Source organism: Corvus hawaiiensis, chromosome 2 (genome assembly GCF_020740725.1).
Source record: "Corvus hawaiiensis isolate bCorHaw1 chromosome 2, bCorHaw1.pri.cur, whole genome shotgun sequence".
NCBI lineage: Eukaryota > Metazoa > Chordata > Aves > Passeriformes > Corvidae > Corvus > Corvus hawaiiensis.
Window position 1 is genome coordinate 53,890,670 of NC_063214.1, and position 25,663 is coordinate 53,916,332.

General features: G+C 40.5%; 1 protein-coding gene and 2 long non-coding RNA genes across 8 annotated transcripts in view; 1 reads left to right on the forward strand and 2 right to left on the reverse strand.

Moving 5' to 3' along the window:
* The window catches only part of STARD13 (StAR related lipid transfer domain containing 13), a 329,767-nt gene that overhangs the window by 224,279 nt on the left and 79,825 nt on the right, over positions 1-25,663 (reverse strand). For 5 of the 6 annotated variants that reach the window (XM_048295063.1, XM_048295060.1, XM_048295062.1 and 2 more), the window contains one exon: positions 20,740-21,652. In XM_048295063.1, the coding sequence (XP_048151020.1) occupies positions 20,740-21,495 (756 nt within the window). In that variant the 5' untranslated portion in view covers positions 21,496-21,652. Of the gene's footprint in view, positions 1-14,357; positions 14,569-20,739; positions 21,653-25,663 lie in introns of those variants that run through there. The other variant, XM_048295065.1, reaches the window with a different exon arrangement.
* On the reverse strand, positions 336-2,834 carry LOC125321769. Its single transcript, XR_007201683.1, has 2 exons — positions 2,704-2,834; positions 336-638 (listed from the first exon to the last, which is right to left on the reverse strand). It is a non-coding gene; the product is annotated as an uncharacterized LOC125321769 (long non-coding RNA).
* Positions 3,202-10,783, forward strand: LOC125321767. Its single transcript, XR_007201681.1, has 2 exons — positions 3,202-3,631; positions 5,049-10,783. It is a non-coding gene; the product is annotated as an uncharacterized LOC125321767 (long non-coding RNA).

The following is a 25,663-nucleotide window of genomic DNA, read 5'->3' on the forward strand; positions in this document are numbered from 1 at the left end:
CCCATGAAACATTCTGGAGGTCCCATCCATAAACCTTATGAAAGGTAAAGCGATTTTGGGGAGGTTTTTCATGTTGGGAAAAAGCCTTCAAAAGTGCTAGGGAAAAGCCAGCAATGAGCTTATCTAAAGCATGAAGCACTGGAGCCTCATGAGAGGAAGCACTCGTGCCTTACTTTTGCTGCTGGACCCAGAATGAAGTGACCTGTGTGGCGTGTCCCCATTTGGAGCAGGGCCAGCACTACTTCCCCTGGAGCAACAGGAGCCAACATGGGTGCCCTCCTCCCCTCCCCTGCCAGGCTCCAGCTGTGAAACAGCACAGGTGATTTATTCCACTGTTGACTGGGGTTTTGTCTGGTTTTTATTGGTAAAGCAATACAAATTGTTTAATACAGCAGTTGAATTAAGCAAGGCTTTGTCTGCTGCCTTCGCACACTGGCAGCCACGGTGATCAGTCACAACTGTCAGAGCTCACTTGGACACAAGTTGATGCTCAGTGTGTGGGCACTCAAAGGCACCGAGAGCTGGGAATCAATCCCTCTGCTGGCACCAGGGCTGCCTGGCAATCCAACACACAAGCTGAGTCATTTCTTCTAAAAATACCAGTGTCAGTGTTTCCTTGAAGGACTCTGGAGCAGATTCTAAAGATTAAGATGGTAAAGACAGAGATCTCACAATATCTGGCAAATTTCTAATTGTAAAGAAAGAGACACCAAGTGCCAGCATACTTTTATTTAAAAAAACTTGTGTAGGTAACTATAACCTTAACACTTTTTTATCTTAAAATACCCACATTCCTGTTTTCAGTTACTGGAATTTTAAAAATTCTTATCTACAGTGAAAGAATTTCCAAGAAAACTGGTACTGCAGAACGTCTCCAAGTACTTTGGAACTTCAGCTATTTTCAAAGTAAGCTGCTTCTTTGGTATATACATTACACACAAAAACATAACTCATAAAAGCACTGTTGATAATACAAAACCAGTAAAATCACAGCAATACTATCATCATATTTATGACAAGCTACCAAACAAAAACCTCAAACCCATTGAGGAGGATTAAAAGGATGGTCTTTCTAAAATTCACAAGAATTCATGGAGTTTTGTCAAATCTGACATTGTTCACTGCCCAAGTTCTTACAATGCACTAATGAGAAGATGTATTAATGCTCGTAAGCCACTTGGATACAGAAATCTGAAATTAATGAAACAAATAAAGAGCAAAAGGCACCTTCTGGAATTCAAGGGTACTTAAGGACAAAGATGAGAAAGCTTGGCAGAAGGGATGCTATTTTTAGCAGCTAAGGATAGGTGGTGATGGGACAATGGATGGAACATGAATTTATGAGAGGACAAGAGAATATATGATAATTGAAATAATGTAAACCTTCTAAATTATATCCTGAACCAATTTTCATCAAGCTAACAATGAAGAGAGAGCATTAATCCTGGGCCCAGAAAAGTAATTAGGCATGATTCCCAGATCTCCACTGGAAGTTTGACACCCAAGTATCCAGGTTTAACCACTGGGCTTCAGTATTATTCAAAAACTATTCAGATGCCATCTATGCACTTGCTGTAAGTATTTAAGGACGTTTGAATGCATTTTAAAAATCCATTTAAAAAAAACTGTTGAAATTTCTAGAACAACAAAATTAACAAAAATCATGTAGCTCATATTGCTAACATTATTTCAAAAACTTGTATAATGCAAAGATTATGTTTTTCTTAAAGAAATGCAACTACAGTTGCTAAAACATTCCAGTATTATCTCAGATTACTTAAATTCATTAAAACTTACACTTATCTGTTAAATAACAAAAAAAATTATGACAAGTAATAGCTGATGTGTAAGGGGTACAAGAAATTCATCCAAGTTTCCCCATATTACTGTGAGGGTGGTGAGACACTGGAACAAGTTGCCCAGAGAAGTTGTGGATGCTCCATCCCTGGAAGTGTTCAAGGCCAGATCAGACGGAGCTCTGAGCAACCTGGTCTAGTGTACAGTATCCCTGCCCACAGCAGCAGTGTTGGAACCAAATGATCATTAAGGTCCCTTCCAATCCAAACCATCCTATAATTTTATTATATCCATGTAGTTCCACAAAAATTCTTGTGGTTGTCCCAAAATAACATGCACCTGCAAATTTACAAACATCATGGTATCTTCACACCAAATGACAGCTGACATATGCTTTAATTGTTCTATGGCATGCGCACTAAAAATGTCATGTAAGATTTGCAAAGAAACCGAATTTTGCAACAGCAGCTCTTGCAGCAGCAGGGAACCTCGCTGGGACTCGAGGCAGTAGCACCATCCCACGAAAGGCCGCACAAAGGCTTCTTCCTCCAAAAGTCAGAGGAGAAAGAACAAAGAAAAGGTTTCTCCAACTAAAAATGAATTAGTGAGCATTAGGACCTGCAGGCCACCAGGTTTTCTCAGATCCCTCCAAATAATCTGAGTAGCGTACTTTACAAAACTCCAAAACCAAACAAACAGACAAACAAAAGCAAAACCAAGAAACCCCCAAAACAAAAGTGTTGCTTTTCCCGATCCTTCTCTGGGGGAAGCATTATTTCACAAAAAAAACCTAAAACCGAAAACCAAGAAACTCCCCCGAAAACAACCCCACGAATCGTTTCCACACGCTCGTGCTCAAGGCCACAGCACTCCGGGCCCCGGGGCAGGGCGGGGGCCAGCACGTACCGCCGAGCGGGGCCGAGGGGGCGCGGCAGGGCGGGCTCGGGGCAGGTTTGGGGCACACGCGCCTCTCCCGCCGCCGCTGCGGCCCCGGAGCCGGGCCCTGAGGCCGAGCGGGGGAGCGGGGCCAGGGCGGGTGGCGGGGCAGGAGCGGAGGGGCAGGAGCGGAGGGGCAGGAGCGGAAGGCGCGGCGGAGGCGCTGAGGGGCGGCCGCGGCTTCCCGCCCTCCCCGCCAACAATGGCGGCGCCAACGGTCCCCGGCGCGACCCCGCCCTCTCCAGGGGCTCTCGCGCGGCTGGGGGGGGGGATGGGAGGGGCGGGGCTCGTGCCCGGGCCAGCGCCCCGAGGTGCGCGCGCAGCGCCCCCCCCTTCCCTTTCCGCTCGCGCCGCTGTGACGCCGCCGGGCGGGGCGGAGCCGGGGCGGGGGGGCGGGGGCGGTGGCCGCCGCCGGCTCGCGGGGTGGCAGCGCCACCTGGCGGGCGGCGCCGCGGCGGCCGAGGGGGCGCTCTAGCGGGCAGGGAAGGGAGCGCGCCCACGCCGGGCAGGGGCGGCGGGAGCTGCCGGGGCAGCGCTCCGGGACACGGCCGTGCCTCGCTCCCGGCGCCGCGCTGGCATCCGACCGTGCTTCGCCATCAACCCCCGCACCGGGAAGCGCCGCCCGCATGGGCTCTGTGAGGAGAAAAGCCGCTGCCAGCGGCGAGCGGCTCCTGCAGGGGGCGAGGCTGAGCCCCGGAGCCGCCGCCCGCCTGCCCGTGGGAGCGATCGGCCCGCCCCGTTACCTTCAGGGCCGCAGCGGCCCCAGGGACGGGAACGATGGAACGCCGGGATGCCCGGGCCCTGAGGGGCCTCCGAGCTGGCCCTGCCTCAGGCTTGCCCCGAGAGCCTCCCCCGTGGTGTGGAAAGTCTCCCAGCCGGGTCTGGCTTTGCCCTTCCAGTAAGTGACTTTTCCATAGCGCCCTGCCTCAGGTTCTCCGTATGTCAGAGCACTTCAGCTAGAAGGACCTGCCTCATGCCTTGGTTGGGCGTGCGGAGGCTGCTGCTGCTTTGGCTGCACAGCTAAGCAGAGATACACAAGGCTTAAAAACAATCTAAAGACAAGCAGATCTTTCATTTCTGGGCTCCTCAGTGCAAGAGAGACACAGACCACCTGGAGCGGGCTCAGCGGAGGGCTGCAAGGAACTGGAGCATCTCTCTTCAGCGGAGGATTGCAAAATGTATCAAGGGACTGGAGCATCTCTCTTACAAGGAAAGGCTGAGGGAGCTGGGCCTGTCCAGCCTCGAGAAGAGACAACTGAGAGGGGACCTAATCAATGTCTATGAGTATCTGAAAGGAGGTGTCAGAGGACGGACCAGGCTCTCCTCCGTGCTGTCAAGCAATAGAACAAGAGGCAAGGGGCAGAAACCGATGCACAGGAAGTTCCACCTGAACATGAGGGAGGACTTCTTTACTGTGCAGGTCACCCAGCACTGGAACAGATTGCCCAGAGGGCTTGTGGGGTGTCCCTCACTGGAGATATTTTCAGAAATATTTCTGCAATTGCATACACTGAGCAAAAGTTCCTTCTTTTATGTTCAAGGCTACAGTTGCTACCATAAAAGCATTGCACTTAAAACTGGCTAACTGCACCTCTAAATAGCTACACACATTTCTGAAAATTAAATCTGTAATTTTCTGCATGGGAAATCTGCCCCTCTGTCGTAGCTGACAGATGTCAGAGTAAAATGTGCTCAGTTGAGACTGATTCTGTTTGACTTCAGGAATATAATTGTGTCAAATCTGAGGTATGAATAGATTGCCTAGATTTCAATAGTTTCATGAATAATAGGAACTGCATAGATAATCTGAGACAGTTATCAGTGCAAAATGTGCCCAAATTCTCAAGGCTAGGCAGCCCTGGCTGTCAGAAGCACATAATTCTGAAATTATTTGTGTTTGAACCATTTGATTGTATCACAGTTTGCCTTGGGTCAGTTGATGACTTTTGTTAGTTGTGAGACAGCCTGAATTCAACTCTGATACTTGAACGCGAAAGGAGACTTCCAGGCAAGAGAGAAAATTCTCCAAACTTCTAGACTTCAGAACAGCTCAAGAGATGAATGTCTAAAATTAAGCATTTCTGAAAACACTAAAGATTTGCTTATTTCATTTGACATATAGAAATGAGTCTGAGTTGGCAGATTTGGACAATCTTGTCTTTTATCTTTCTTGGTGATGGAAAAGGGGCTTTTTTTTCTTCAAAGTCCATTACATTTTGGGCATGAAATGGAAGGATGTGGGTAGGGAGGAAGAATAGAAATCCTGGATGCTTCAAGTCAAAGTCAGGCTGTAATTGCAGTTCCTTTCATTACAGAGTGAACGCTGGCAAAGCGTCAGATCCAGATGTGGAGGATCAGCCTACTAATGTTGACATCATGACACTCAGGAGCAGCTGGTAGAGCAGAGAATCAAGGCTTTGAAGCATGAATTTGGATCATGTTACAGCAAACAGCTCTTGGTGCTGGGGAAACCTAATTTTGATTGTGGTTCTTTGTTGTCTGGGTCAATACAAATGAGAATAAATGTAACTCCCAACTTCTATTCCTCTGTAATAGATAAAACTGAAACATTTTGGACTACATCAATCAAAGTATTTTTAAATACCTTTTAAAAATTAGTTCTCTTGTGTTTTCCTTCTGGATAGTCTAGTTTTCTAGTTTGATTTACTTTTTGTAATAGACCTTTCCTCACTGTTCATTACAGGAATTTATAGCTTTAATTAACTGCTAAATGTACATTTTTTCCAACTTTTCTCCATTATATTTTAAGGGTACTTATAGATATAGTAATTATACTTTTAAATAATTCTTTCATATTTTCTTTTTTCTTTTTTTCCTTGGTGTTTTAAGAGAACAAAACCATAGTGTTCTGGCTTTGTGTTGCTCAGCTGCTGTTACGTCTCTCCCACAACTTTTGAAAAGTTCAGATACCTTCAAGCCAGTTTAAAAGACGGGAAGGAATATCAGAGAGACCCTAGTTTAATCAAAATTGTGACTGTCAAGAGACAAAAGTGATGGCCCGCTATAAAACCAAGGATAACAGCCGGTATAATTTCTGAGTAGCTGCTGATGAATTTATGTGTGCTAATTGGCCAGGCAGTGAAAAGGTACCACTAGCTAAAGCACATATTGATCATCCCTTGCTGGAGTCATGGAGGGGGCCTGGGGACATTCTGGGGGAAGGGAAGTAAAGAAGACATAGGCAGTGTTGGGAAAATAGTGGGAAGTAGAAACTGGAAATAATGCAAGAACAGGAAAGGACTGGAGTATGATGGAAAGCAGTGAGAGGTGTGGAATAGTTTGGGAAGCAAGAGCTGCTGAAAGGGGTGAGGCTGGAGGCATTAATTCTGCAGAATGTCAGGGTGGTAATCTTAAATCTGAAAAGCATTTTAGAACGATTAATTAGTTTTCTGAGATAATCATCATGGGGTGATTAGGTGAAGTCTGTAGAAACAGTAGGACAATAAATTTCCACTTCCTATCCTGAGATGCTTGATTTTATAAATGACTTTTCTTCCCTCATGGAGGGCAGTTGGTCTCTGATCGAGAAACTGAAGAAAAATACATTACAAAGGTTGTTCAGAGCTTATTTGCTGATTTTATAGGATTTGTGTCACTCATCCCGCATGCTCTTTTATTTTTTTCATAAGCAGCAAAGGAGTTTCCCAACAGCTTCCGCTTAGGTGTCATCCCTGCGAGGTTGCTCCTTGCAGAGCACTCAGGGAGTGCAGTGAATTCATTAGATGCCTGTCTCTAGTGGCCAAGGATCAAGACAGGGATTTAGTTAGTCCCTTTCTGAATGTTAGGCAGGGGGAAGAATAGTGGATTGAAAACAGCCACATAAAGGAAAATTATTTTTTGTGGCAAAATTGCAGCAGATGAGTATGTTTTTGAAAATCTTTTTTGGAAAAAGCCCAGTCATTGGGAATGAGGAAGGAATCAGTGTCTTTTCCTCAACTGTGTAAGAAATATATGTGCTTCATTTGACAGCCTGCTTTCTCTATAGCGTGGAAACTGGATACATTCCCTAACACCCAGATAACATTCTGCTGATGTCTTAACTCCGTGTTAAGGCAAGATGTGCTGTGCACCATCCCCACTTCCACTCCTCCTGGTCTTCCTACTACATTCCCTGTTTCTCTGGAAGAAAATTATAAGAGCTGCAGGCATATTCCACCAGGCCCCATGGATGATCAGGAACCATAGAGACTTAAATATCTTAGTGCCAGAGAATTAATAGCCTAAACTATAGAGATTAGATTTCACTCCTCCCTGCCTAGTAAAATGAGCAAAAACTTTCATCCTGGAGAAGCAAGGAGTGTTACACATAAAATTTTGAACAAGCCATTGGCTGTATCAGGGACATGTCTTGCAAGTCACCTCTCTGTTTTTCTGTTTGGGTTTTTTTTGCTATCTTTTGTTTGGTAAACTGTTTCTGCTACCTGCCTATGCTAAAAGCCCCAGCATCAGGTGTGCTACTATAATAACCTGCTGTAGTTTATACTTTTTCTTTTTTCTCTAAATGACAAGAAAAGCCATGACAAATATAGAAACTAAGAAGCTGAAGGAATTGGGCAGAATTTAAATGCTGAATTAAGATCATCACTTAATGCATTTGTCTGTGCATTCATAGAATCCTTAATCCCTTATTAATTTATGTAGTGTGTAGTCTTATATTTTTAATTATTAATGCTAGTTACATTCCTATAGTGTTCAGAATTTGAACTACATTTTTTCTTTCAGAGATTAGAAACAGACATAAGTACCATGTGAGTGATCAAAACAACTTTCAAAACTTTAACTAGTCATGGTATTTGTAATTATTAATGGTATTTGTAAAGGCCTGAAGCCCTGTCTTGCTAGAATAAAAAAAAAAAAAAAAAAGGAACTGTGAAGTAAATGTTGTATTATTACTACATAATACTGACTGCATATAGTGACTGCATATATGCATAATACTGACCACATAATATTTTGCTTCCCCTGGACATCTTACTTTATGAAGACTCTTTTGTGGCTTTTTTAGTCACAAACAGAAACAAAATAGTGATTATATATTTTAGCATGTCCTTTTTAGCTTGGAAAGAAGATACTGAGTTAAAACCCTAAAACACCTTCTGTTAAATAAATCAGTTTGATCTCAATTTTTGAAGAAAAGTTGCTTTGATAAAGCGGCCTTAGGCATCGTTCCTGAAGGAAAAGAATGGCTCTGTGTTCCCAGAGCTTGTAAACATATTGCTTGTGCCGTGTAAGTGTTTTTGTATAACACATAGGTTGGAAAATGAGGCCTAGAGCTCCAAAAAATCTTATCTTGCTGTAAGAATATGATGGTCACTAAATAGCAAAAACTACTGTTACCAGAACCTTAAGGTTCAGTCATGTTCTCTCTCCCTTGCTTCGGATGTCTGCTGCTGGAATAAGAAGGGTTGAGGGAGAACAGTGACCTGTAGCAACTACTTTTATAATATACAGGAGTTTTGCAAAATCTTCAAAATACAAATGCACTGAAGAAGTTCTGAGGCAGGTGAAGCTGAAAGCATGAGCTTGTCCCAGGGTTTCACTTATCAAGCAGAGATTTAGCCTGACCATTATTGACTCCCAGTTCTAACATAGCTTGTATTTTGGAGTACTTTAGTTTTATTTTCATTTGCCTGGCTCTTTGTGAACTACCTTAACTGAAAGCATTCAAAAATTCTGTTTATCCTTGTTAAGGTATTTGGTAAGCTTTATTTATAAAAGTAATGGTTATTGAGAAGAACAGGAAAACGTTGTTTGGAATTACTAGGAGAATTTTAAGAAAGAGTGAAAAAAAACCCCTGCTGTGGGACGATTTCCAGCATTGATAATTCTATTCATACATATTTCAGTTCCCTGTGATATGGCATATTTTAGAAAAACCCCATCAACCACAAAAATCCACATAAAAAGGTCTATTGGTGTAACTCTACAAATAACTGAAAACAAACAATTCCTAGGCTAATTCAAGGATTTCAGCTAGTTTCTCCAGTTACGTAGTTCAAACAAGTGCATTTTGCAATGCAGAAGACTTAACAGTAGCACTAATAAGCAAAATCTTGCTAGCAAAATGAGGTATAATGTAGAATTGCAAGATTTGCAGGTTCAGGAAGATCACTAGATATCCTTGAGAAGAAAGTTTTATGTATGTTTCGGGTATATCTAAACACACCAGGAAGGTTGGAAGGATCATAGTTTGTATTTTAGCACTTTGCCTGAATGCAACACTTGAGGAACTTAAAAAAGTGACAAGTTCTCCCAATTGCTCTCCAATCCTGCTCACCTCTGTATAGTCCCAGTATGATATTGCTACCTGTAAAGAAAACCAACAAAACAAACCAAAACCCAAAACAGTAACAAAAGGAATTGGGCTAGACAGCTCTTAGAGGGAAAATGTGCATAAACTGATCAATGTACAGTTTAGCCCTGCTGGAAAAACCCTGCTTAGACAGTGTAGAAACCAGCCTAGTTGCAACCCACCCAACGTACATTTGAATTTAAAATTTAAAATGCCAAAGTGATAGCAATTTCATATCTTACATTATAAGTGATATTTTTTCATATAATTGGTATTTGTCAATGCATCAAGCTTGATTTACTTTTCAAAGACAGCTTAATTCTGACAACTTTCCTCTGGGGAAAATACCTTTACCTGCCAGTTAGGCTATCCAAGCTCCTTAGTAGCCCACCTAGCAAGCTGCTGGAGGCTCCTGACATATCACACCCAGGGTAAGGAATTATTCACTGTCATGGAGAATTTTGAATCTTTGGGGAGTTTTTTTCTGAACTAGAGTAACCCCAAATTTAAAAAGAATTACTTCCTTTGCAAAATGGAATGCTTTTATTCGTAATGTTATACCTAGGAGGTTGGGGTTTTTTGATATATACTGCCAATTTTAAATTGGATGCATAAACCAAATTTTCCTTCTCAAATTTGTACAGTTTTCAACCTCATACCTGCTACTCTTATGGATTCATTTTAATTTGCATTAGAATTAAATGCAGTGTGTTCCAAGCTGCTTGTGTGAGCACTCCTTAGTATTTGCAATCATTTGAACACAAATTACAAATAAGAAAAAAAGCACCCATCAAGAAGGTCGAGTCATCTTTTTTTTTTTTTTTTTTAGCTTAGATATCTTCATTCTGTTTAATGCAACTTAAACTCATCTTCTTAAGAACTTTGTATAAAGCTGGAAACACTGCACACAGGAGATCTGAGAGCATTTAAACTGTGAATGTATACATTCCAATTTATAGCAATTCTTACTAGAGTTTGCTGTTATTTTTTGTTTGTTTTTACTTGGAGAAGTGGCAGTTTTTAAGTTTGCTGTCTGTTATTCGCATGCAAAATGCAGGCTTTGTCATGTCTGAAAAGTTTGGTTTCAAAAGCATTTTCTGAACTTGTATAATTTTCCTTTGCCTTTATTTCAGAAAGACATGAGTTCATCTCTGCTTGCTTGGAATATTGGGGGTTTCCCACTAAGGCTTTTTAATACCATTTTTCTCTTTTAAATTTTTGGGTTTTTTTTCTTAACCTCCGTGGCATTATGTGTCCCCCAAGACAAGGCTTGGACAACTCAAAATAGCACGTGATCTGTACTACACAAAACACAAGGGTATCTTGATAGCCCCTTGCATTAGAAATGCATCATAGTATTGCAACTTTTATTTAAAAAAACCCCTAGGGTCTTTGGAATGTTTCTGTCTTCCAGGGGTAATCTTTTTTAGTTTAATCATCTTTTATCTCACAAACATAATCATTTTCCATATATCACCATTTATTTGTAATACCGTGGTAAACTCTTTAACACAGCAGATAAAAGCACAGCTTGAGGTGAACTCTTGGAGTCCAGATCCTTAGTTGCAGAAATACTTGGTATTCCACTTTCTCTCAGTTTAGGCACCTATCTTGGCATGTTAATAATAGGCAGTCTGTTTATTCTTTCTTCTAGTTACTGGCTTTGTGTACTTTTCTCTTGATCTTGATATGTGATGTACATCATAAAGAATAAAATGCATACAAGTTGCAGTGTTATATTCTGTTGTTCCTTGACAGGTTTAGCAGCTTTTTTTACATTTTTATTTAAGTAAATCAGACCCCAGACTAACTGCCAAGGCTTTTGCCATAGTGAAAAGTCATTATTAGGTAAATACTGAAATGTCACCATTTTACTGGTTGAATAGAAACAACAAATGGTAGCTGCAAACCTTACAGTAGTTTATCTATGATATCACTAATTACTTTGCCACAAAGATTAGGTTAAAGCCAAACAAAGTTCCTCTGCACATATATTAAAAATGAGCTGTTAAATCTTTGACACTAAAACATGATCTCTTCTAGACCTGATCTTTGAAACATTGGATTGATAGTCTAAATGGCAAAGAATTTCAGAATCCATAGAAAGCACACATAAAGAAAGCCCAGTAGTACAATAGAAAAAGACTGGTGAGATTTTGCTGAAGTTAATTTGTGGAAGAAAAAATATTTCAAATGCAGACATTGACTTCAATGTCCTGTCTGATTTATTTCAGGAGAACTCCAAGCTAATTCAGAGGAGATTTCCCTTCTCTGCACTGCAAAAGTCTTAGCTCTGAGATAATTCAAAACTAGGCAAGAGTTTTACAAGAGCATCAATTTGAACAAAAGCTTGGATAGAAAGAACAATCTGTTTCCATTTTTATTACAATTTGAAATACTCCATACTTGGAGAGATTGTTAAGGAAAGGCTTGAGGCTGATGACACTTTCCTACAGAAAGCAACCACACAAGAATGTTATAAAATGAAATCTCAGATCCATCATCCTAAACTCTCTATGAAGTTCATGACATTTAAAACACATTTTTTATGTTCCTCCAAATTGGTTTCAGTCACATATCTCAGTGTTCACACAGATTTCTGATTGTATGGTAGCTTGTCATGTGGCAGTACCAAAATGGTCATAGATCCCTGAGCATGTCAGGTCACGTCAGTTAGGGTCTCATGGCACTACCAAAGAAATACATCTGTTACGATACCAAGCTAATATTATTTTATTCAAGTTTCATACAAAGAAGGACAGAGGGCTCCTAGCTGTATCCCTAGAGTCTTATTTTCATTAACTGGGCATGTGTTACCTAGGAAGGAGTTTCAAAAGCACCTAAATGCCTTGTAGGAAGTGCCACAATCTTTCAGTGGGACTTTTGTGTGTGAAGAAATTTGCAACTCATTTTTCTTACTCCATCTTGAGAACGTTTACATATTACAGAATAAAGTTTGCAAGGTTTTTGATTGAGTAATGTTCTGTTTCTTTCTGTTTTGTTTGGGTTTTTTTCTCTGCTGTACTGCAGTTCTATTGGCTGACTTGAAAAACATTACAAATCCTTGCTTGGCAGCCAAACGAGCTTTAAAATGCAACCCAACCTGTTCCCCTCATCTTTTGTGCAAGTTTCTGATCTCACAGGTTCTGCTTACTGCCCATCCCACAATTTATCCAGTGTCTCCATTTGTTCGTTTAAGAACTATCTTAATTTCAATGATAAACAGATTAACAGATTCCTTCATGTTTCTTCTAGTCTCCTGCACCTAAAACTCAGTCTGTAATTCTCACAGGTGCCTGTTCCCATGCTCTGACAGAGGAATGTTGTTCATCACAGCCTTCACTTAGGGCATATTTTCTGTTGACTTTTTCTCTCCTTCTATAGAGATACATGAAACACTTGAATGGGCTCACATTGCACAGGTTCCAGATATTTTCAGGTACTTTTAAAGAAGAATCTTGATATACCTCTTCTATTTTATGGACTCAGTGCAACCATAAACACATAATCTTTTGTTATGTTTTCTGGCAAGAGCAATAATAATATTGGTCTTTCCTGAGGTGACCTTATGATTCTAAAATATTCAAATACACAACAAATCAAGTAGTCAATATTTGAAAAAGCCATAACTCAAGTTACATGTAATGAATATTCTCCCCTTTAGTATAATACATCTATTGTGTTAACTATATAATCTTCTGAATATTCCAGATAATATTCTACAGATAAATAAAAACAATAACAATAAATATAAACAATAAACAATGCACTAATGCTCTTGAACACGCTAAAGCAGGAGTTCCCAAAATGCTGGTTTTGGGGTGTTTTAATGTGTGCACATGGGGCCATGATGAGGCTGTGCAACAAAATTCGTTGGCAGTGCGGTATCTTTTCAGTAGGACAGCTATAAAGTTCTACACATTAACCTGAACAGCCCAAAGGTTTCACACTGTTCAAGATAACTCAGTAATCTCACCTTCTATAATATATATATATATGATATATATAAAATATGTATATAACCTAATTCAACACCAAGTACTTTGTAAATTTTCTAAAGGAGTTTGAAAGTCAAGATCAGTTCTCCTTTCGACTAATTATCCAATTTTCTTCATTACTTTATCCTGGAATTTTAATTTTCTCAGAATCTCACTATGTCAGTAATACATGCCATATACTACGTGTTTTTAGAGTGATGGCATTCTTCAAACTGCAGAAATACCAACTCCAATACAGCCCTCTGAAGTTTTTGAGTGTTAGTCACCCCCTCACATGGAGATTTGTTCATTAGCTTTGCTTTTGATAAAGGACAGGTTACGTCCCCTCATATTACAACTTTTCCCTGGGAGGAAAGAGCCCAGACTGAAAGGGACTACTCAAAATAGTTTGTAGGATATATTCCACAAAACCCAGAGTGCATGCTTTCTCCAGCCTCAACCTAGCAGCCCCTGATGCCTGCTGAAGATGATCTTGTGATTTAAAATAGGTGTACCTGCTAATGGCAAGAAGTGTATCCTTTCTAGGGCCATATACCTTTTTATTTTTTAATTCTATATTAATTGACAATGAGTGATGCATGTTAATTAAAACATGCAAGCAGCATGCAAGTATGCTGAAGAGACAAAAGGCAGTAATTTTGATAGTATCTGCATGTTTTCCTACATGATTTCAATATACCAAATTTTTTCAGTATGATCTTTAAGCAAATCCTTAAATTACTATTCTTGTTATACCTTTAGTGTTACTTCCAAAATTCCTATAATTTCTCAGTAGAAACAGTTGTGTAGCTAATGTCCACAACAAGCAGGACACAACAAATGCCATATTGTAATGGGAATAATGAGGTGGGAGAAAAAAGTACTCAATTCAAAATGCTGTATTCACCACTAGTCCTTCAAATTTGTGAAGCTAATAAAAAATTCTTTCTTTTAACTTAATAATCAAAGTCCCTAAGCCAGCATTTATCTGACTCTTAATAATAAAGAGCTGATTGTGATTATTTATTGACTGATAATAATGCATCATTGCCAAAGTAATCAGCAGTTCTCCAATCCCTTTTCCAAGCAGGCAGAAAACAAGCATAAACGCTAAAAACTTTACAAAGTTCTACTTACCATGTCCTTTTCTATCAGCTCTAGAGAATGTGTCATTGAAATACAGAGAGTGCAAATCTTACAGACACACAAAGGAAATTAGAATGTATAAAGCTCAGTGCATCACTCCTTTCTTAGACAAGCAATTTCCCATTTTCCTCCCCTTGACTTCATAGCCTGTTCTCCCTGGATATTATTTCAGTGCTCAGCTCTCCTACCTGGGTAGACTTCCCATGTCTGCAGAAAATGACTAAATGGAGATAATAATAACGGTATTATTCCTCACGAAGAAGTCATCACAAGTTTGCAACCATTCTCCTCCTCTAGCTTTGGAGTCTCAGTTTCATAGGGTAAAATAAAGTACAAACTTCCAAAGTATGGGAGGAATGAGAGTAGGAATTTGCACTTCACTCTAATATGTTCCTTTCTAGCTTTTGCTCTTGTACAACTGAATTAGAGAAGAAGGAACTATTGTGGGGCAATTTTCAGATAGCTTAAATTCCACCTAAGTCCCACTGCCTCATTAATGAAAACAGAAAAGTACCTCTCATAAAAGTGCTTCAGAGTGACTAAGCAAGGCACTGAGCAGGAATACAAGAGGCACAAGGACCTAGCAGAGTGTAAGCCATCCAAGTATAAGGCTAAGAAGCTTACTTTGGCAGGTCTCGTACCTCATCACAGACTGCTGCTCTGTTTTGATAATTTCAATTGAATGAACTCAGCATAATCTGAATAAGGAAAATTCACGAGATCACAGAGTCATCAAGGTTGGAAGATACCTTCAAGATCATCTAGTCCAACCAGCAACCCAGCACCACCATAATCACCCCTAAACCATATCCCCAAGTGCCACATCCAGATGTCTCTTGTATGCTTCCAGAGATGGTGACTCCACTACCTCCTTGGGCATCTTATTCCAATGCCTAACCATTCTTTAGGTGAATTTTTTTTTAATAATATCTAATCTGAACCTCTCCTGGCACAACTTAGGGTCATTTCCTCTTGTCCTTTCACTTGAGACATGTCAAAAGAGACTCACCCCCACCTGGCTACATCCTCCTTTCAGGCAGTTGTAGAGAGTAATGAAGTCTCCCCTGAGCTTCCTTTTCTCCAGACTAAACAACCCCAGCTCCATTAATTGCACCTCATCAGACTTGTGCTCCAGACCCTTCCCCAGCTCCGTTGCCCTTCTCTAGGCATGCTCCAGCCCCTCAATGTCCTTGTAGTGAGGGGCCCAGAACTGCACACAGGATTCAAGGTGTGGCCTTACCAGTGCCGAGGACAGGGGGACAGTCACTGCCCTGGTCCTGCTGGCCACACTAGTGCTGGTACAGGCCAGGATGCCACTGGCCTTCTTGGCCACCTGAGCACACTGCCAGGTCAAATTAATTCATTGTCAAAGACTTAAAACTTTCTGATTCCTTTCTCATAGGAAAAAATAGTATGATTACTTGATTAAAATGTTTACGAGTCACACAGAAGTATACATATATTTTAAGGAATGATAATTGACCTTAAGGACTATGGCTTTTGAATAAATTTTATGGTATTTATCTCCTCTATTTGGGACTGCAGCAACTGACAAGAGAAGACTGACCGATGTCATCTACCTAGATTTCTGTATGGCCTTTGACACAGTCCCCCATGACATCCTTATCTCCAAAGTGGAGGCAAATGGATTTGAAGGGCTGGACTATTTGGTCGATAAGGAATTGGCTGGATGGACACAGCCAGAGAATTCTGGTCAATGGCTCTGTGTCCAGGTGGAGGCCACTGACAAGTGGTCTCCCTCAGGGCTCTGTCCTGGGACCTGTGCTCTTCAATATCTTCATCATTGACATTGACAGAGAGATCGAGTGCACCCTCAGCGAGTTTTCGGATGACACAAAGCTGAGTAGTGCAGTTGACACACCAGAAGGACGGGATGCCATCTGTGGGGACATGGAGAAACCTCAGAAGTGAGCCCACAAGAACCTCATGAGGTTCAACAAGTCCAGGTGCAAGGGGCTGCACCTGCATCAGGGCAATCCCAGACATGAGCACAGACTGGGAGAGGAACTCATTGAGAGCAGCCCTGCAGAGAAGAACTCGGGGGTTCTCATGGATGAAAAGCAGGACATGAGCCAGCAATGTGCCCTCACAGCCCAGAAAGCCAACTGCATCCTAGGCTGCATCAAGCAGACAAAATGAGGGACAGATGCTATGGAAACTTCCATATTGCATTTCTGCAAATTATTCCAGCCTAAATCTTGTGATTTAATCTGATACAATGATTATCGAACTTTTCATTTGGCAGTGATTGTGTAATGAGGATAAAATTTACCTAACTGTAGTACAAGGATGGAACAAGGAAATTAGTGAAAGTAAGTGAATAATCAACGAAAGAGAAACTGATCATCCAGGTTTTTTGCTAGTAAATGACTGTTTTCTGAAATAATTTCCAGAGTTCAGTTGCCTTAACTTTAAATGTCAAAAGCAATGGAGCTTTCACAAACCTGCTTTAGAACACTACAGTTTTACTTGAAGATTTACTGATGGTGAAAGGTGATGGCCCAGCTCCCCTGCTAACACAATACAGAGCTGAACACAGAAGCTGTCTGTGACATTGTACTGGCCACTCCCATATCTGTGCAGCCTCCTCCAAAAGTCTTTGAACTTAAGTCTGAAGGCCAAATCCTGACAAAGATATTCATTGTGAACACTACCTTAATTAGCAAATTATCTGTTTCGGTCATCTTGTCTCTCCTGGGGAGTGGCATCTCACTCTTTGTTTGACCCTGCTGAACAAGGTTAACATTCAATGCAAATATTAGTCCATCATTATGGTCCTTTAAACAAACAAGCAGGTTTGGTGTAGATCTTCCTAAATGTGTTGAAAGAGGCATGATGTAAATATGTGTGCAGACAGAGAGGCTGCAGAGAGGCTGCTGGAGTACCTAGCACGTCCTAATGGCTACTCTACACCTTCCTTTCCAGCACATGGCCTTGCTGACTTATCCCCTTGTCTCTCAAGGGAGAGAGAAACAACAGAGGAAGTTGTGACAACTCAGTTAGGTGCCCGAAGTAATGCCAACAGCAACAGAAACCGTTTTGGCTGTTCCAGTTGCTAATATGGGCTTCTCAAAGAAACTATTTGAAATTGCCCCAGAAGGATTTTCAGTTTGCTGCCATGCTGGTAGGACTCTGCTTGTCTCTTTGCAGCAGCCAACAATATCAGCAGGATTTCTATACAATTCCCGAGGTGAGGGAAGATCCATGACAATTCACACTGTCAAGGGTATGATTTCATAATACTTTCTTATTGTCTAATATCTGTCAAATATCTTCAATTTTTTGCTTGCCTGAAATGCTACTCCTGAAAGTAACACATACTGTTTTCAGACTATGTAAAGATAGGATAAGCTTACAGATGGAAAGTTGAATAGTAGTTCCTGGCTCAATATGGTCATCAGCTGTGTCCTGCTCAGTATGGTTTGAAGAAATGACAGTCTGGAAAAATGTTATGTTTCAGAAGCTATTCTCAATAATTTATTGCCCCTGCACACAGAGATGGCTGCATGCACAAACACTGTATCAAGTTTGATATGAAGACTTGAAGTTAAACAAGGAAAAATGGCTGAAGGTGCCACTTCAGATCTGTAAAAGAATCTCTGGACAGAATTAACCAAATAATCATAGAATTATTTAGGTTGGAAAGAACCTTTAAGAACATTTAGTCCAACCATTAGCCTAAGTATTTGGGCAGAACTGTGTTTGGGCATTAAATGTACTGCTGATTGCAGACTCCTGACAAAGAAAAACAGATTGCCAAATTTAGATTTTATGAGAAGGCACAGGAAATATATGTGGAACTGCTCTAAGGGTGGAAACTCGGGGACCATGCTGAATTCGTAAGTTGAACAGAAGTATCATTTATCTTGTACCACTCAGAAGAGGCAGAAGCTGTATGCCTTTGGAAAAAAAAGAAAGGTTTTCTTAAAGGGCACCATTATATGAATTGTTTTCAGCAGTTTCTTCCACTTGACATAGAGTTGGCAGCATACACAAGGTGAATTTTTTCCATTTTCCCTCTACTTGTTTACTGTTCAGTGCACTTGAAGATTTGTGTCTGCTTGTTAATTAGAATGAAACAAGAAGTTCAATAGTTGCCACCTAAATGCATGTAACAGTTATTTAAAAGGAGATTGGGACACTGACTCTGCTTGTGGTGACTGCCTGCAAGGGACAGCACTTCCATCTTGGAGAATGTGACAGCCTTTCCTCCTTTCTAGACCTAAAATAGGAGGTTTGCAGTCAGTAACAAGTACATCTGGCTAGGAATGCCCCTGCGGGGTAGATGTTAAACACAACTCACTGTGAACTCCAGTAGCAAGGATTAGCCAGGATCTGGTGCAGGGTGTTGTGTGTGATAGTCTCTATGTGTATGGCTGAAGTAATCTGTTTATTATATGATTTTTAAGTTTAAGGTTTAGCAGTAACAGTTGCTCTTGTCGGGATTTTTACCCCATGCTGTCTTTATTTATTTAATTTCTTTCCACTAGAAAGACATTTCTTCCCAACACCATTTCTAAACAATAGAAATAAGTAACTTGACAATGACATACATTTGCTTCAACCAGAGTCATGGGGGGAGTTTTTAGTCTGAATAGTAATGCATGACTGCTGCTAAAATTTGAGAGACAAGATAATCTTAATTTTTTTAAGTTTTTTTTTTTAATTCTTGGAGGCTTTCCTAGAATGACACATACTTATTTACATAGAAAAGAATCAAAACCAGTACTACATCATTGCTTCCAGTTTTTGAAATGTTTTGACACATTTACTGGGATTTACTAGGTAATTTCACATGCTTGTCTGGCAATTTATAATCCATTATTTTGCACTACAAGCTGCATCCTTGAGCTTATTTTATAGCATAGACATAAAGTAAACTAAATGACAACATCTCCTGGCCTCTCCCTTTTATCTATGGGAATGACCTTCAGTAAAGAGAATTCAAAGGGTATTGTGCATCCATTTTGAGATATACTATTTTCATTAATGTGAACGTTTCTGAGTAAATGAGGAAGTTAAGACTTGGCTTAGGTTAGAATAACAATGCAATTACTTAGTAAACCACGTGTCATGAGAATCTCTCAGGGTCAGTTGCATCAAAAGCCGCACTGTTTGGGAACAATCTTTGGGCCTTGGTCTTCTAATATTATCTGCTGAGAAAAGTTTCTAGAAATCTGGCTTATTTCTTCGTGTGCTTATGGGTTTCTGCAATAAAGTTGGAATATGTATGAAATACAGCACAAAACTCCCACTCAGATAGGGAGGGCAGAATTAGTCACCCCAAACTGGAGGTAGATTAGGACTAAAGGAGAGAAGCAATTAAGTATTGTACACCATAGTTTTGACGTAAATACAGACATTATAGTCCAAATTCTACTTCCTTTCATTTAATCAGAAATCAATGAAGCAGCTCTGTGTTCTATATATAGAAGTAAAAGGAAACCTGCAGGCAGAGTAAAATGAAACACACTGGGTAAAAGACTAGAACTACAGCCTGGTTTTCAAGGCACAGAGCAGATTTACATGGAAAATAACTTCTTTTAAAAGCTGGAGGAAGGAGAAGAGAGAGGAAGGAAAGGTATGCCTGACCTGCAGGTTAAGATCAATTTGTTCTGCAAGGTCAGGAACACTGGAATTCTAAGGGTTTGTTTTTGCCCGCTATTTGGAGTCACTTCATATTTTTGTACTAGAACTGGACTTCTCCAATCATAAACACGTTTAGCTTCAGTCATTTGGTTTGTCACCAGCTGGGGGCAGGGGGGAAACCATGCTTATTCTCCAGACTAGTGACAATTCAACTGGGAGGCTTCTGTTCCTCCAGTTCCAATAAACAAAGTTAATTTACTCTACCTTTTTTTTTTTTTTTTCTGGAAAGGTTATATATAGCTGGATGATTTTTTTTTACACAGGGTTTTTAATTTTGTCCTGAATCTTCTGTTTTCATTTTGGCCTCTGGTCTATAGAGCATCATGATGTATAACAGTACAGATACAAAAAAACCCAGAAAAACCCAACCAAAAAAAATATTATATACCAGTTTTTAACTTGTTCTCCACATTGTTTTAATGAAATAATAGTACAGAAAACAGTTATTAAGTGGAAACAGTGCTGTGGGTTAAGTGGCTCAGTGCTACAGTGTCACCACACTAAAAGCCCATTTTTCAGCATGAAGAAATATTTTCTGCTCCAAGACTAAATGTGAGTTCTATCTGTTTGGAACAGTCCTCAGACTGTATGCTGTATATGGCACGATACATGATCTTGTAGGAATGTAGGAAATGGAGCCAATGTTCCCATTATTAAAAAAAAAAAAGTAAAACAAAAACCCAAAGTTTAAAGTTCAGGCTAATAGAAGTGTGGTCAATCTGAAGTAAGATTTGTCTAGTGAAAAAATCTAGAATACTTTTACTATAGGTTTAGGTTCTTAATTTTGTAATTCATTATCACCCTATAACAATTTACACAACTCCTTTTTCTCCTGTAATCAACCTTGAATGACACCACTTATTTAAAACACACTTGAAACTAAAGAGTAGCTTGTATTACCTCCAGCTCCATGTGTTTTTCTTCCTTGTCATGGTCCTTCAATGGCTTTTCAGAATGACTATTGCAGTCTTCTAAATGACAGATGTGCTGATATTTAGTAAGTTCATGTTTAGCTTGCTTTCTTTGAGAAACATTCCTTCTCTGAAGACCTTTGAAAAATGCCTCATACAGCGGCAGTTCTGTAAATGTATCATCATCACCTCTGTTATCTGCTTCTTCCTCTTCAGGACAAAAATCATCTGCTTCTCCTGCCTCACAAATATGGAGCTTAGTGTCAGCTTCATGTGATAAAAATTCAAAATCAGAAAATATGATAGCACTTGATTTGTGTTTTATGACTCTGATCTCATGATTTGCTGCTGGTTTCTTGTCTGAATTTTTTCCTGTAAGGACTGGCCACTCTGTGTGCATGGGAAGGTTTAAAGGATCTTCCTTTGGCGTGTGCCTTGTAGAACAGGATAATTCTTCACAAAGGTGCTTTGTCTCAGGCTGGTTGGTGGCACTGGTACACCCTGCAGCCATGCCAAGTTGTAAGGATGTCTCATTGTGGTCCAATAAGGATGACAGAGACAGCAAGCTCGGCTCAGGTTCCAGTAACACATTCTGAAATTCATATGGGCTTGCCTGATTTTCTATTTTGCTTTGGTATTCTTCATACTTTGCTTCCTTTGTAGTCCCCACACACTTGGCAGGTGTAAGATAAGGTGAGCCCTGTTCTTCTTCATGGATGTTAGTTTCCATTCCAATGGGTTTCATCCATCAGAGATCAAAATTACTTCATTCTTGCTTTTCTTAAGAAACATAAATCTGCAAATGTAGCCAGGAAATATATTCTTAGTTTTCCAAAACCATGATCACACAGTCATTACTAATGCCTGAATTCTCATATAAACCATCTGAATCCTCTCAGATCCTGGAAAAAAAAAAAAAAAAATTAATGCCAACATGCTTGCAATGGAGTGCATCAGCAAAAGTAATCCTGAAACACGAAGTGTCCATATCAAATTTACTTCAGATTTACTTATCCCTCTTGAAAAATGTTTCATCTATGCAGATTAAATGAACTTAAAACATGAGAATCTTGACTTGTTTTGCTTAGAGACTGGGAAAGAAATGGCAAATGCAGAAATGTTTTTTAGTTAATGACTTTAAGTTGATTATGGACACAGTGGTTCAGAATAATTTAAAGTGATGTTAGATATATGCTTGTTATCCAAACATGCCTCTGTTCACTGTATTTTCATTATCTGTTAAATCACTGACAACTTTTACACTGCTCTGATAAAGCTACTAAAATGCCAAAGGGAAGACTAAGGAACAAAACATAGGGAAATGTCATAGGGAAAATTGACAGAAAAGAAGGTGCCAGTACAGGTATGATTTTGTATATCTTGAATTCAGTGAATTGCCAATGCAGTGCAGCATCTGTCCATTTCCAATAGATTTGAAAAGCAAAAGGAGGAGGCTAAAAATAACAGAGAGCTTCAGTACTACATTGGAGTTGGCCCTGTCTGCTTTAAAAGTCTTAATGTCCATGCTCACATCTACACAGTGCACCTCCAATGCACTGGGAGAAGGGAGCAGCTGAAGAACTGATCCTGCATCACTGAATAGCTTACATTCACCCATACATGTCATTTACTTCTTGTGACAGATTGAATATTGATAGTATTTATTTTAATGATTGTTTCAGTACTCCATCTGTGAGAGAGCAAAGCTGAACAGAAGCTTTTCAAAATAAAAAGAGAAGCTTAAGCCTTTGATGTATGTGGCAAACCTGTCAGTGATGAGGAAGACATGTCAGAAGGCAGCACTGTTACTGTCAAAGTGGGAAGAAAGCAAAGTTAGATGCTGGCATGTGATGTGCCTGTCACTGCATGTGCCATAGACTGAGCAGCGCACACCAGCTAAGCATATTTTACTGCTGGTTAGTGTATCTTTTACTGCTACAGGCATGCATTTGGTAATAGAAGGAATACTGTTACACATCCAGAAAATCTGGATTTATTGTATTACCTTTGTCATTTGAACTGCAGCTGTAATAGATGTGAGCATGCAGGTACACACTGTTTATGCAGACCTCCTCTCAGCTATTGATAGCTATTTAAATGTCAGACATTACTGTAAACTGTCTAACCTCCTGCTGGAGTCAGTGGAGAGAGAAAAATGCTTCCAGAAGGTAAATGTTCTCACTTATCTTGTTTATCTATTTTGATGTGGGATGAGTCTCTGTCCTGTCTTGACTGCCTAATACAAAACTATGGATAATGTTTAGACAAAAAAGCTTACACCAGTTATTCTGCCTTCAGAGGGACAAATAAAGTCAAGAAAAATCTCAGCCCCTCTCTGTGGTACACAACAATCATAGATTGCATTGTCTATGCGTGAATGAGAAAGCTACTTCTAAGCCCTCCTTTTCTCAGGTGCTTCAGGTTAGTCATCTACATAGAATTGACTTCACTTCCAGAGGTGCTGAACACCCTTGGTTCTTGCTTAACAGTGGGAGAACTAATTGAGCACAATGTCTTTGAAAAAAACCCCACATTCCCAGCTTTAGATGGAACAATTGGACTAACTAACATTTCACACAAGATCTTGTACATTGTGGGCACAGTGAAAAAGCTTCCTGACATTTCAGGTGATTATTGTCTCTGCTTCACTATGAGCCATCACTGTTGCTTCTGAGTCCTGGACACCCAGCACCCTGGAAGAAGGCATGCTGCCAGCACCCATGTTCCCACCACACAAAACCAGCTGTAAGCCAAAAAAGTCTGCCTAATGTAGTAGACTGCCCTAAGGGCAGCAAAAGAACTTTGGCCTGCCTGGCTGCCCACATCAGGTGAGAGGGTTGGTTGTGTCCACCAGCCACCAGCTGCTGGTGGCTGTCCCGTTCTTCATCTTATGGTAGTTCCAGAAGAAGTAGCAGTGCTCAGGTCTCCAGGTCTCCTCCAGGGATTCTCTTTCTCCGTCTTCACCCCTGTTGCAGTGCTAAGTTTGGTTTAACAAGCTGCAGCTTTCCCAGAGAGCACAGCAGGGCTGCTTAGGGCAGGGCAGCCATTCTGTCCTCCCGTAGTCCTTTCCGGATGGCCCCGCACTCTTGCTCCAGCCAGCTGTCAGCTCAGCAACACAGTGAACAGCAAAGCAGGCGAGAAGGGTCCCTCCATGAGGGCTTCAGAGGACCTTTAACATAGCATCACATCCCAGCGGTCCCCAGAGGCAAAGAAACGTCGTGATCCCGGCGCAGGTGGATTTTCTCAGGGGCTCAGGGGTGGTACATGGGCGGGGTTGGGGTACAGGAACCAATAGGGAGATCCCAAGGGAGTGGCCAGGGCTAGGGGCAGGGGAAAGCGGAGGGGAAATACGGGATCAGAAAAGCAGTGGGTAAACGGATCACCACACGCCGCTTCTTATTGTCACATTTTCTTCCCATCCTTGTCCCATTCCCTGGACTCTCTTTAGTTTTGGTAGTGCTGCCAAGCAGGATCTGCTGTGATGACATCTGTGGAAATACACCTTTGTGCTCATAGTAATATTTTTGCTGTAATAAGCCCAACATTTAGCAAAAAATTCTCCAGAAGCAGTTACAGAAATTCACAGGATCACAGGATGGGTCGGATTGGAGGGGATCACAGGGGGTCATCTAGTCCAGCCTCCCTGCTCAAGCAGGGCCGTCCTGGAGCGCATGGCACAGGATTGTGTGCAGACACTTCTTGAATATCTCTGGTGAGGGAGATTCCACAACCTCTCTGGGCAATCTGTTCTAGTCACTTGCACAATAAAGAAGTTCTTCGTCATATTTAGGTGGAACTTCCTGTGCATCAGTTTCTGCCCTGTACATGAAATTCTGCAGTAGGCATGCATGGGCTAAGTGAATTATGTGGTTTTTATTTCTATTATTTTTAGGATGATGCTTTAGACTCCCAAACATGAATTATCATCCAAAATATTGTATTTTTCTTTATCTCTCTATAGAACTCTATATTACTAACATTTAAAACCAATACCCAACTTCTCTTAAAACTTTACTAAGTTACTTGTCTCAGATGAGTTTTGGTTTTTACAGGATATGATGTAAAGCTGTAATTTTTACAGTTTAATTGCAAAAATCATGAAAGAGTTTTTCTCTTTACTAGATTTGCTTATTCTATTGTACTGTTTGTTTTTCCTGGGATGAGACTGGAACAAATCAAGTGTGCAAAAGCAGGCTGGTTTTGCACAAGTATGGCAAGAAATCTTTTAGGAGGAAGTGGTGAGAAGAGAAGGTCAGTTTACCCTTGTTCATCCTGTGCAACATATCTCTTTACTCAACCTAGCAGTGACTAGAAAAAAACCCACGCTTTTATGTATAATATTAAATTCCATATTTATAAAGAGTTACACATAGACGTTTCTAGCTCCTAAAAATGGAGCATTCTTGGCAAAGCAGAGAATTTAGAAATCTTGCCCACAGCAAAATTTGTGACTCAGAGTGCTCTAGACATTCAAGAGCTAAATCTGTACTTGTCGCAAAAGGTCTCTAAGACAGTCCTGCAAAATAATGTCATTCTCACCACAGTGATGAATGTATGCACACACAAGTTCTGAAAACTAATAATCTTTCTGGAAAAGGTCTTCAAGGCTTTATAAATAGGGAGATTACTTTCGTATGCATATGTAATTCTAAATATATACTGTAGCTTTAGCTCTACTGGTAGAAGCCAGTGTAGGTAAGGATGTGGAATAATGAAAGTATATGTGTGGTTTTCAAATAAAAAGAGAATGCAGGACTACCACAGGTAACTGTCCAACCAGAACTGACTCCAAGCGGCATTTGTAAGAGAAAGAAAATTTAAAAGCAACACTCAGAGCAACAGGAATTTTTTTTGTTAAATGTGAAATGCATATCTGAGTGTAGCAACTTCAGATGTTTACACATGTGAGTTTA